Below are 13,077 nucleotides of genomic sequence, written 5' to 3'. Positions count from 1 at the left end.
TCAAGGGTGCTGACTTTTTGATTGGATCCCAAAAAGGTATGATATAATCGAACTTTCGCAAGTTCGAATTTTATTATATATCATTTTTATACTTCACCAACCTTCTCCAACAAGCATATCAAAAAGCAAGGAAGTAAAATGTCACATGCCAATGTTAGACTTGAAAAAGTATACCACAATGGATCTTTAAGTGATCAGTCGATTGAACTCATTAAAACCTTGTATATATGTAAGGCTAGCTAGTGTTTGTTCAATCGTTATTGAGAGGGGTTATGAAAGAAGTAGGTTCGACTTCCATAACCCTAGTTTGGTGAAAAAGTCAGAAAGACCAAAATTAATAGCTCACCATTATAAAAATCCAATCATAACATCAAATAACCAAGAATCTCTTAACCCTAGGTGACAACATTTATTAGATATCAAACATTACTCTATATATATATATATATATATATTTTGTACACAACATTTCCACTTGGTAATGAAATTGCTTTATTTAGGTGTGCTCCGTGTGGTCCATCCCGCCCTTTTCCATACGCCGTGGCCATGGCCGTGGCATGCTCTCTTTCTCTTAAGGCTAACGGGCAACCATGAACATGAACCATACCATATCACACCACCACTTAACTGAAAAATCGCCAATTCCAATCCAACAACTCTGGTTACATGTGGAGTGGGACCCACTATTCCCCCTTCCAACCTAACCTGTGGAAACTAGGACCGGAGTTGGGTCAAACTTTGAAACCCTTGATGGTTAGGTTTGGGATGACCCCTGATGGTTAGGTATGGCCATGGGTTTGGCATACCCTAGTTCTCGAAGCCCGACACATACCACACCCAATCTGGCCCGCATGGCACATTCCTCTGCCGTGCTTCAGATCTTAAGTGGGGTCAAGACGTTAAGGTTGACCATACCCGGACCGGGTCAGAAAGAGAAACCCAATTTGTTGACATTTCGACCAATGAGGCTGTAGCCTATGAGAACTGTCGTATTGGATTCTTTTAATTTCAGTTGGCTAAGAAAGTCAGAGTTTATTCTCTATCAAACTTCTAGAAAGGTTCCAATCCAACGGTTTTGGACATGTTAGGTCTTCCAAGCCAAGTTGGGATTCTCCAGCATATACTGCTCAATCATATTTCCCTCATTAAGTTAATGGTCGCGTTAACAACGAAGCATAGCCGGGAAGAAGAAACTCTGAAACAGAGAACCTCTCTCTCCCTATCTCTCACATCTCTGCTTCGCTTCTCGTTTCGATCAACGCGACCGTCGGTCGAAGATTCAGAGTTTCAAACCTTCTTCTTATTCCTTCATTGATCAGTAGGCAGATCGAAAATGCATTCGACGCATTTGCTTCTCGAGGAGCCTATTAGGATGGCTTCCATCCTTGAGCCATCCAAGTCTGTAAGTACTAATAATCTTCTCTAGTTTCTCATTTCATGTGTTTCCTCTGCAACATCGGCTCCTATGAGTTTCTTCTTAGAAAGATACTCCTTTGCTCGCAATTCTTTCTTTTTGGATGCTATTTCGAGCTTTCGTTTACTTTTCTGATCTTGAGGTGGAACTTTTGGTGATGGATTATACAGAGTTTCTTTCCTGCAATGACAAAAATCGTCGGGACACTGGGTCCGAAGTCGAGATCCGTCGAGGCTATTTCTGGTTGTCTTAAGGCTGGGATGTCTGGTATGATCTGTTCGATCCTTTCGATTGTGATTCTGTTTGTTAGATAACTGCCGCTGTATGCTTCGTTTCATTCTTTGCTTGGAGAAGGGGAAAAACAAAAATGACTTCTTGCTTATCGATTGAAATGGTTTTTGGAGTTTTTCGTCTCACCGAATTTTCAGGCTTGAGAGTTTCTGTCGTTTTGCTTGAGAAGTTGGAGTTTTTTATGATTTGTATTTGTCTTGTTGGCAGTGGCACGTTTTGATTTTTCGTGGGGAGACCCCGACTATCATCAAGAGACTCTAGAAAATTTGAGGACGGCTATCAAAGGCACTAAGAAGCTCTGCGCTGTAAGCTCTCTCTTCCAATCGTATTGTCCTCCGATTGTTAGCTTCCAGTCCAAAGTTTAGAAACTTTATTTATTTATTAACGTTTAAAAAGGGATCGTTTCCCCTTTTTTCTTTCCGCTAGCTACCTATTTAGCAGAGGTGCTTCTGAATTCTTTTGTCCCTTTTGGTTTGACTGCTTCGATTTTTATTTCTAGTTCAACTAAAACAGGAAAGGTAATAACCGCATTAAAGAAACGAATAAATAATTGAACTTGTTATTGATTCCTCCACCCCTTTTTAGGTTATGCTGGACACAGTGGGAGCAGAGTTGCAGGTTGTAAATAAAGGTGAACATTCCATTTCGCTTCAGGCAGATGCTTATGTTGTTCTAACACCTGATCACAAAGATAAGGTTGCCACTTCAGAGCTATTGCCAATCAATTTTGCTGGATTGGCAAAGGTGAGAAATAATTTTCATCATATGCTGCTTTTATTTTATTTTATTCTCTTCTTCTTGAGTTCTCTCAGTTATCCATTTTTTTCATAGTTTTCTTGTTATTGTGGTGATTTTTTATTTATTTGATTATTTAAGCCAAAATTTGCTTTATATGGGCTGATTTGATAAGCTTAGCAAGGTGGCTCACCATTTTTTGGCCACGTGGCAGGATGATGTGAAAATTCTGACCGTTGGATAGATAGGTCTATGATTGGATCAGCCACATGTCAAATTTGGTAACCTAATTGAATCAAATTACCTCTTTTTGGGCTGAAACTTGACACATAGGCTGGGACCTTGTGGTCCACCTGTCCACAAAATTTGGGCCCCATCCCATTTTCCACGTGGCAGAAACTTGGGCCATCCTGACAAGCTTAGGGCCTGCGTATAATTTTTAATTCGTGTTTCATATAAGTGATTCTGCACTTTTTATATAACATCGTAAAAAGTCAGAGAACCAGTTTGAGTATGATGCTCTAACAACTAATCTTCAATTTCTGGACTAGTTCTTTCAATTACACGTTGATCCTTGCTGAAGATTTTCATTTTCATAAGAATTCTTTTGTTAGACCTTTGGGATTGGAGAGAATTTTGAATGCGGAAGGTGGTTCCAATCATTGAACATATCTGAGGCTTCTAATGATGCTTTTTCATGAATTTCATCTGGAAAGCCTCTTCAGATGGTTCAAAATCATTGAACAGATACAGAGCTTACAAAGATGATTCTTTGTAGATTTCATTTTGATATTGCAATTTCTTGAGCATTGTGATATCTTACATAACAGGGAGGCAGAGATAAATGGGGCAAGAAAGTGCATTGAGCTTTGGAGCTTCTCATAGGCTGTGATCTTAAATTGTCTCTAGATGGGGCAGGCAAGGCCTAATTGTTGTTGATTCACTGGACTGAAGAGAACTATAAGGTCAATGTGCATACAGTGATACAAGCAGACTTCACTCTTCCTTTTGTTAAATGGGTTACATGGCGCCCTTGCCCGCCAGGTTTTGGTAGGCATTGATTTTGATAGCTCTTTAATGAGTGGGGTGGCAGGCTATGGGTGCATTGCTCAGAATCATGTAGTGTGAGGTCCTTTTTTCTGTGGCTGGTTACATGGCCCATGAGTGTCAACTTTTGTTGACGATAGTTTGCAATTTTGAGGAGGCAGCATGAGGGTCTCCAGGTAAGTCTAGGTTTCTTTGATTTCAAAGTGGTTATTGATGAATATGGGTTCTCCACCTCCGCATGTGTTGCATGGTGCATTATCGGTGCCATCTTTAGCCTTAGACCCTGTTTGTGGAGATTTCATCTTTCATGTTAAGGAGGCCAGTTGTTGTGCTGACTACCTTTCCCAGTGTCAGCTGGGCCCTATGTTATGGAAAACCTCCGTGGAGACCTTCGCATTCTGTCTCAAGAGGATGCTAGAGGGTGTAGATACCTGCATGAATACGGGGGATTTTTGCCCCATTCTATTTTTCAATGAAAATTAGCTGTACCTCTCTAAAAACAAAAATAAAAAAGAGAGATTCTCTTGTTATTAATCAAAATTTTATCCCCATTGAGTTGCTGGATCACCTTCCTCTCTTCTGCAGAGTGCAAACCTAGTGTTTCCAGTGTTGATTCCTGTAGATTTTTGTTTTTTCTTCCACTTTGGACAAGTACTTTGCTCCTTTCTGGCTTTCTCTTGTAAATTGATAGCTTTTCAGATATGCTTTTGATGCAGATTAATTACCAAAATAGGCTTGTTTTATTAGGAATAAGCCTAGGGTTGGGTTCCATACATGTTAGGCTTTTGATCCCATGTGTTTTGAGTGTAATAGACCAGTTTTATGGGTCTAAAAAGGGAGCTCTAAGATTGAGTACGGGATTATTAGTTAGTTTCCATTTTCATTAGTTTCCTTTCTAGTTGGGCTTGATTTGAGTTATATTTGTTTCCTTATGAGTCAAGTTATTAATTGAGTCAAGTCCTTAGTAGTTAGTTTCCTTTTTGAACTAGTTTCTAATTTCAGTTTTTAGTAGCTATTGTATTAGGAGAATATTTGGTTTCCTTTTTGAGGAACCTTCTATTTTGTAATTCCCTCCCCCATTAACATTATAAATAAAGAAGAAGAGGCTCCTAAAGGCCTAGATGATTTTGATAAAAAAATTAATGGTTGTTGCTAGTGTCTTCTACATGGAGATTCGTCTTGTGTTTGATCAAGGCTGATGGAATTGGTGTTTGATCCAATTGATTCTCAGCGGTGTGAAGCACAAGAGGTCCTCTTCCTTAACTCATCTTCTTCTTCTCTCAACTACACAAAGTGTTATTGATCTGCTTAAGTTCTTACAGGTATTAAATTCAGTTTTCCTTCTCAGTTTTGCCCAGAAAATTGCATACTCTGTTAGCAATTTTCAGAACCTTCCCAGACCTAACCAGCCATCAGTTTTGGCTGATTTTTGGATCGAAGTTAGGTCCTACCTAAGGGGGAACTCGACCCAAAGGGGAACCTTTTCTTTCAAAGTGTTCAAGAGATATTAGAAATCTCCCAAACTTTGTCTTCTAGTGACCTATTCTACCCATATTTGAAATCGATAGACTGACTCTAATTTCCTTGGTTTCCTATGGTGTTTATTCATGATTTATGACCTGTTCTTACTCCATATCAGTACCTGTTATGTCTCTTCATATCTGATTATATTTTGGTCACAAAATCCTTCACTTCTGGAATCGACAACCTAATTTCCAGAACTGATTTCTTCATTATTTCTGATCTATTTGTATTGCTGTTCTATTCTAGTGGTTCTTTTGATAGAAAGATCCTACAGTTGAGACTTGGTTAGACTCCCTATCCCAGTCTACATTAGCTTTCCTCTATTATTTTTTTAGTTCTAATCTGGTGCTTTTGTTATCATGCTTTTCTCTGAATAATCTTCTGTATAACCTGAATTGAAGCATTTGTTTGGTTTGCAGGCAGTGAAGAAAGGAGATACCATTTTTATTGGCCAGTACCTGTTCACAGGAAGTGAAACTACTTCTGTTTGGCTGGAGGTAAGACAGTTGTTGTTACAGTGTTGGATCAAATCTCTGAGTTTACTGAATGCATGACAGTATGATAGAAGACTTGGTCTCTTTTTCAGTTACTTGCTATTCTACCCTCCATGTCTTCTTAATAATTTGGACTAGAGTCGATCAGCTTGACAGCCTGCTTGTCAATTATCTTTTTGAGTTTAAAAACAGTTGGGCAGCAGAGTGTGATGGTTCAAGTAGGATTTTTACTTCATGGGGCATCATAATTCTTCTACAAGCTCTTTATGTATTTCTTTTCCATCTGCAGGTATCTGAGGTGAAGGGTGAAGATGTGGTCTGTATGATAAAAAACACTGCTACTCTCACTGGTTCCTTGTTCACTTTGCATGTTTCTCAAATCCATATTGATCTGCCTACCCTGACAGAAAAGGATAAAGAAGTGAGTTTGTTTTGCAACAGTTCTTTTTTGGCTACAGAACTAAGATAATGCCTTTTCAACTTAGGTTTTTTTTTTGGGTCTCTGTCAAATATCTAATAACCATGGAATGTGAAGGTGGTTTGTTTTTCCACATTCAACTGTTATTCTATGACAGTGGGTTGGTTTCTAAACTTGCTACTTTCTGCCTGCAAACATTCCAAAAGCAGAGGTGTTACAACCACTTAGCTGAAAAGCTTGAGCTGTTACAAACACTCTTGGCACGTTCACCCCCCCCCCCCCCCAAAACAGCTCTGCACTTGACACCATCACATGATATCAATGGGCACAAAGCATAGGGGCTCTTCAACGCAGAACAATCACTTATCCCAAAAGCTTGAGGTTTTACAACTGCTTATCCCAAAAGCTTGAGCTGTTAAGTAAGGGTTACAACAATATATATCGGCACACAACACCACCTCCCAGCACTTGTAGGCTCCACATGGGGCTCTGCACTCGACACCATCATGTGGTGTATCAATGGGGCACAAAGCATAGGGCCACTTCAACACATGACACAAACCCCTTGCATTTATCAAGGATCGAACACCTGACTTCCTGGCTCTGGTACCATATTGAAGTGTCCGACCCAAAAGCTTAAGCTGTTAGGTGGAGAGGTCCAATTGGTATATGAAGGGGTTTGTTCCCAGAGGGAGCCGATGTGAGCTTTTGGTGACTGTACACAGATGCTTTAATTAGCATAATTGGCCTGGTGCTCTGATACCATTTTACAACCGCTTATCCCAAAAGTTCAATGGTTAAGTAAGGGTTACTACAATGTACATCAACATACAACAACAGGAGGTATTTAGAAAATTATTCCACAGCCTAACAATCATGAGGCATCTTTTAGATACTGAAAATTGTTAGGATAAAGAAAACCTGAAAGTTGTTGAATGTATTTGAGTCAGATTTCCTTCCAAGTGCATATCATGACATTGCAATTATTGTTTCAGGTTATAAGTACATGGGGTGTTCGCAACCATATAGATTTCCTCTCCTTGTCATACACCCGGCATGCAGAAGATGTTCGTCATGTAAGGGCTGTTCTTGATGATTGCCCTCTTGTTCTTTATCACTTTGTTATTGTTTTCTGAACACTCATAATTTGTGATCAATTTTGCTTGCTCGTGGTTGTGGTTCTTAGTTTTATATAATTTGTTTACCTTTTTAGGTTCGCTGCAGCTACATCTTTCATCCAAAATTTTATTATCTTTAATCGACCTTATATGATTTTCTGATGCAGGCCCGTGAGTTGCTTTCCAAATCGGGTGATCTTCATCAGACACAGATTTTTGCAAAGATTGAAAACGTAGAGGTAAGATGCAAATCTGATTAGTCTGAATGAGAAATAGTTGGTCAGATATCTAATTGTCTGTCAATTGTGTCCTAAAAAAGAAGAAGAAAGAAAGAAACATTTGATCTTCTGTTTTAAGTTTTAACTTAGTTCCCTACAGTTGCTTGTTTGAGAAAATAAACTTCCACTGTTCTTTTATTGCAATTTCTTGCAGGGCCTAACGCATTTTGATGAGATTCTACAAGAAGCAGATGGCATTATTCTCTCTCGTGGGAATCTGGGCATAGATCTTCCTCCTGAGAAGGTCAGGTTTCTGAGCTGTTGGATGAAAAATTTAAAAGGTTTTGGATATTTACTTCTGTGGTTTTGCTGTATGTATAGACAGATTTAAACCACACCATTTGAACAACTACACAAATATGTACAAAGCCATTTGATTTTATTTTGTTTTTAGCACTAAGCTTGCTTGATGAGGCCCAAGGCCATTTTATCATGATGCCTTAAAGTTGGATCCTTCTCACCCAGACAGCACATTCATGCCTTTTTTCCTTCCATACCAGTGGATACACAAATATGTTCACTTGTGGGTCCACTATAAAATTAAAACAGTACACTTTCTGGGGACATGTTATGTGCATACTATATACTTGCCAAACCACCATGGTAACAAATTTATATGCATAAATTCCATTATGTGTTTTTTTATTTTTGATAGATATTAAATTTCAACAGTGTTTAATGTAAACAAGTTGGATATGGACTGTAATGTGAAGAAAAACTTTGTTTTTCTTTAATTTGAAAGAGAGAGATCTCTGATGATACTCATGCATGAGAAATTAGGTTTGGTGGCAAGGTTCATGTCTGATGGTGTTTTATTTGGCCAAGGTTAATTTGTGGGAATATTAACTGGAGTTCTGATTTTTATTCCGACTTGTCGCCTAGCGGTTATCATAAGGGTTATCATCTTTTTGGTGACTCAATCTTCCAATGCTGGCTAGTGATTTGTAAAATTCTTCATAATTAAATCATAGGGAGTCATCTTAGATGAAAGTTTTCATTGATAAGCCTGCTGAGCATACCTATTACTCAAATCTAAACCAGCTTCCCAGTTGGCATTAGAAATGAACTTTTGCCTGATAGAAAAGCTTGAGCTGGTGATTTGTGAAACTAGGTCCACTGAAAAGTCATTAGTTAATCAAATGGTTCAATGTTGTTTACAATGATTATTCTTGTGCTGTCCTGTTCTGATCATTTCTGTTGCATATTTTCATTTAATTCAACCTTATCTATTTAGGTGCTAGCATGCTGCTATTTGGCAATTTTCATCATGCTAAACTAACTATACTGTGCTGTTTATCATCTAAAATGATTTTTTTCAGGTGTTTTTATTTCAAAAGGCTGCTGTTTACAAGTGCAACATGGCTGGAAAGCCTGCAGTGGTTACTCGTGTTGTGGACAGTATGACTGACAATCTGAGACCTACTCGTGCAGAGGCAACTGACGTTGCCAATGCTGTATTAGATGGTATGCTACATTGACATATTTCTCTGAATAAAATTTGGTTGAGGTCCTTCTTAATATTTTCTTTTCCATCTCTTCATGTTTTTATAAGTTCCAATATGACATGCTACAATACAGGACCTAATCTATTTCCTTTCATTTTGTGATGGATACAGGGAGTGATGGAATTCTTTTAGGTGCAGAGACTCTAAGAGGATTATACCCTGTTGAGACCATTTCCACTGTTGGTAAAATTTGTGCCGAGGTGAGCACTTTCTTATTTTGTGGTACAACATTATTTCGATAAGAAATTACATTTATTCATGTTGAGTAGAACCAGTCCAATTTGACATTGATTTCATGCTGTTACTTTTGTGACTGTACCTTCTGAACAATGTCCTGGGTCTTTTTGTCCTTCTCTGTTGAGTATTTGATATCAATGGTCATGTTGAGTTGGTGAGGTTGGGTATTGAATTGATTCAAAATATATTCCTTAATAGAGTTTTTTTTTTTTTTTTTTGGGGGGGGTGGGTTTGGGGTGTGGAGGTTATTGAATTCATTCTGTTTTTAGTTATATTCTATACATGTAGCTCAACTACTTCTATATTCTCCGTAAACCATATTCAATTTTGGTGGTGGATGTGTGTGGCTTCCACTGCCTAAGCCTTTACCCAACATGAGACTCATTATACATCTTTGTGGAGCTTATTATCATATGAGCTTTACAGGTTGACATAGTGTATGGAGATGTTTAGTTTATAGTCTCTTTGTCTTCTCATCTTTGGTCATTTGCTTAAAATGCTATATCTGCAGGCGGAGAAGGTTTACAATCAAGATTTGTATTTCAAGAAGACTGTAAAGTATGTTGGAGAACCAATGACCCACTTGGAATCAATTGCTTCCTCTGCGGTATTTTATTTTGGGGCCTCTACTTTTAATCATCTGATATTATCAATATATAGTATCAATAATTAGACCATTGCTTCAGTCAAACTTTTTTGGTCCAAATTCTTGTACATGGATATTTATTATGACTATTATTTTTCAGAATTATGTATAATATTTGGTTCTCTTTCTTGTGCTTTAATCCAGGTTCGTGCAGCAATTAAGGTGAAGGCCTCTGTAATTATTTGCTTCACCTCATCTGGAAGGGCTGCAAGGTAATTTTCTAATTTTATTTCTTTTCTTCAAAAGCTTTGTGAACATGCATCCCTATTGTGTGTCTCTATGGGACAGGTGCTCATATGTGTGTTGCTGTCAGCTGAATTGTGTAGTTCTCAATGTGCATATTCAGTGATGAGAACTCTTAATGAAAATTTCCCATGAATGCAGATTGATTGCGAAGTATAGGCCAACAATGCCTGTTATATCAGTTGTTATACCTCGACTGAAAACAAATCAGCTCAAGTGGAGCTTTACTGGTGCTTTTGAGGTACTTCACTTCTCTGCTTCATTTCTGGTTGCCCATAACATTTAACTTTCCACTTTCTTGGGATGCAAAATGTAGCTTATGACCGAGTTTCCTAAGCTAACCGTTTAGGGATGGAGTCCCTGGGCTTTCCACTTGCCTCAGTTGCTTTTGGGGGCAGAATGTCATGTCTAGCTGTATTTCCTAATCTGACCCATTAGTGGACAGGCATGCTGAATGTTTTTTATCTCACGCTTATAATTTCCTGTACCTTTCCATATTGGTTTTCTTTGGTTCTACTATTTACTTAATCCTTAAATTCTCCATTTTTTTTTTTGTGGATTTTGATAATTTTCCTGCACTTAATCAATGTAATAAATTCAGCAGAGTAACCTTGACTCCTTTGCTTTTGGACCTAATTGAATTGTTTCCAGACCATATGGCTAGATCATGGTAATTAGATCCCCCCCCCCTCTTCTTCCCCCTCCCTTTTTTTGTGTTGAGTAGAATGGTTCTCGTTTTTTCCCACTTTTCATTTTCTGGTAATTTAGTCTTATGCAATTCATGTTAGTCTACTTATCCTGCTATATTGTATGCAAGTACTCGGCAACTGGGTTAGTGGTTATCATCTTAATGCTTGAATATGGTACTGGCTGCCCTGGAATTTCAAAATGTGTGCTTTGAGAGTGACTCATATCTGAAAATTCAAATTCTCTAAACCAGAAAATGTGAGAAGTGGGTTCATATTCCTCTTTTCCTCGACTCCTTGGACCTCCTAGATGGAAGATGGAAGGGCTCACTATAGACAAGGAATGGCATGGCTTCACTATAGAAGTGGGTTCATCTTCGAGGGACTGTTCTGCTCGGGGTGGGAAAGCTGATTGTGAGAATCTATACTGTTGCTTCTATAACAAGAAGTAGCACACTTTAGGGAGCTAATTTTAGGTTGACCACCCTACTTCTGTCTTCTCTGTTGAGGTGGGCTTTGACCTTGCAGGCCTACCTTCCATATACTTGGCACCTGATGCAATGCATATACATGATCTTTTTGAGTTGTGAAGCCTGTGATTTTTTTTATCTTTCTTTTAAGTATTATAATTAATTGTCACAGTACTCTATTGATTAATGCCCAATAATTTAAGTTATATTGAAAACATGCAATCCTCTGCATACCTATTCCAGTCTATATATTTACTCATCTATTTGTTTATTTGTTAGTTATTTATTTCAATCTTACCCAGTTGATATTTAATCTAAACAATATTTTTCTGATAATGGATTGAACAGGCAAGGCAATCACTTATAGTCAGAGGTCTTTTCCCCATGCTTGCAGATCCCCGACATCCGGTAAATCTTTTATTTTATTTTCTTTTTCTCTGTGGTCCAGTATTTGAAGCAAAGAAAAATGACTGGTTTATGTATCCTGATTAAGTGATCAAAGTCTGGCTGCTAGTTCATTGTCTATGTTATGTTCCTCAAATTTCCCTAATTATCTCTGATACCCCACAAAAAAAAAAAAAAAAAAAAAATATATATATATATATATGTTTAGTCTATGAATAATTGTTGTTCTGATGATAATGGAGATATGATGATTAACCCATCATCTAGACCTTGCAGTTACAGTAACTGGGTAATGTGCATGTGCAAAACAACTACTACTATTTACAGAAAAAAGGTGTCAGTTGCCAAAATCCACATTAGTCCTTAATGCAATGATAAGGAAATACACAATACCAGATCACTTCAAGTCAAACTAGTGAAATTTGGAAGTTCGTTAATGTTATACCTGCCTACTTTTTTCGGCACCTTCATTTCTTGGTTGGGTAAATGGGAAAATGTATCATGGGGTTTTCGGGGTTTCAGTCAACCGTAACATGCATGTCTTGTCAACCAAATGCTGCCCTAAGAGTTTCTTACGATTTTTTTTCATGAATTTAACTCTTTAGGCGGAGTCAACAAGTGCCACAAATGAGTCGGTCCTGAAGGTTGCTCTTGATTATGGCAAAACATCTGGTGTCGTAAAGCCACATGATCGTGTTGTTGTTTGCCAAAAAGTCGGTGATGCATCTGTGGTGAAGATTATTGAGCTTGAAGATTGAAACCTGTTTCAATCTCCCTTATTTTCCATGACTTTGTCTTAAATTTCTTTTGCCCTTTGTTTCTCCATTTTGTCTGAGGTTGGTAGACCTCACATTTGTCGTTGCCGGTGTCAGAAATATGAGATTGTAAGTGGACGTGTATTAAGAGTGTACTACGAGGTAGTGAGCATTCAGTCATAATTTAAAGCTGTCATTGCTGTACTTTGATCAATTGATTGAATCAATTTACGTCTTTTTTTTTCTGGGTGAATACAGTCTACATCTTCAAATGTAGATTTCCTTGCATTGATTTATTGTTTCTGCTTTCATGTCTTTTAAGTTGATTGCAGTTACAGTGCTCAAACTTCTTTTTAAACTAAATTGCACAAACTTCTCTTTGAACTCAATTGCACATATTCTGATTGAGGTTTCTCAATACAAACCCAGCCTGGTTATAGTTAGGTCTAATCTATTATGTTTCTACACAAATGGTATACATTTATACTTATAATACCATTTGTGTACTATCATGTTTTATATACCCACATCTTACATTGCATATGTTTTATGATAAATTCATAATTAATGAAGGTTTACACTTGAGTGGGCCCTACCTAGGGCCAAGGATTAAAGTATTGGTATCGATCGTTGTATTGGTCGCCTAAATTTAAGATATGGTAAGAGATGCTAAGGATCAAGGATTAAAGTATTGTATTGATTGTTGTATCGGTAGGTTAAATTTAAGATTAAAGAATCGTATTGGATGCCATATCGGTGGGTTAAATTTAATATACATGTTGGAGGGTATCGGAGATACTTAAACCATGCT

General features: G+C 37.8%; 1 protein-coding gene across 1 annotated transcript; it reads left to right on the top strand.

Moving 5' to 3' along the window:
* The first annotated feature begins 1,173 nt into the window (after positions 1–1,173).
* LOC122089822 (pyruvate kinase 1, cytosolic) lies at positions 1,174–12,519 on the top strand. The gene is made up of 16 exons (XM_042659521.1): positions 1,174–1,402; positions 1,585–1,681; positions 1,913–2,010; positions 2,291–2,449; positions 5,431–5,508; positions 5,795–5,926; positions 6,919–6,999; positions 7,209–7,280; positions 7,474–7,563; positions 8,639–8,783; positions 8,936–9,024; positions 9,573–9,668; positions 9,852–9,919; positions 10,092–10,191; positions 11,455–11,514; positions 12,117–12,519. Exons 1-16 carry the CDS (start codon positions 1,334–1,336, stop codon positions 12,267–12,269), a joined length of 1,587 nt encoding a protein of 528 aa, XP_042515455.1. The 5' UTR covers positions 1,174–1,333; the 3' UTR covers positions 12,270–12,519.
* The last annotated feature ends 558 nt before the right edge of the window (positions 12,520–13,077 follow it).

This window comes from Macadamia integrifolia, chromosome 9 (assembly GCF_013358625.1).
Source record: "Macadamia integrifolia cultivar HAES 741 chromosome 9, SCU_Mint_v3, whole genome shotgun sequence".
Classification (NCBI taxonomy): Eukaryota; Viridiplantae; Streptophyta; class Magnoliopsida; order Proteales; family Proteaceae; genus Macadamia; species Macadamia integrifolia.
The sequence above is the reverse complement of the archived record's forward strand: the minus strand, read 5'-3'. Positions and strand labels throughout refer to the sequence as shown.

Coding starts and splice junctions, on each gene's coding strand:
- LOC122089822 (XM_042659521.1), top strand. CDS start 1,334: ATGCATTCGACGCATTTGCTTCTCGAGGAGCCTATTAGGATGGCTTCC. Junction 2,011..2,290: donor GCACTAAGAAGCTCTGCGCT/GTAAGCTCTCTC, acceptor ACCCCTTTTTAG/GTTATGCTGGACACAGTGGG. Junction 9,920..10,091: donor TCATCTGGAAGGGCTGCAAG/GTAATTTTCTAA, acceptor CCATGAATGCAG/ATTGATTGCGAAGTATAGGC.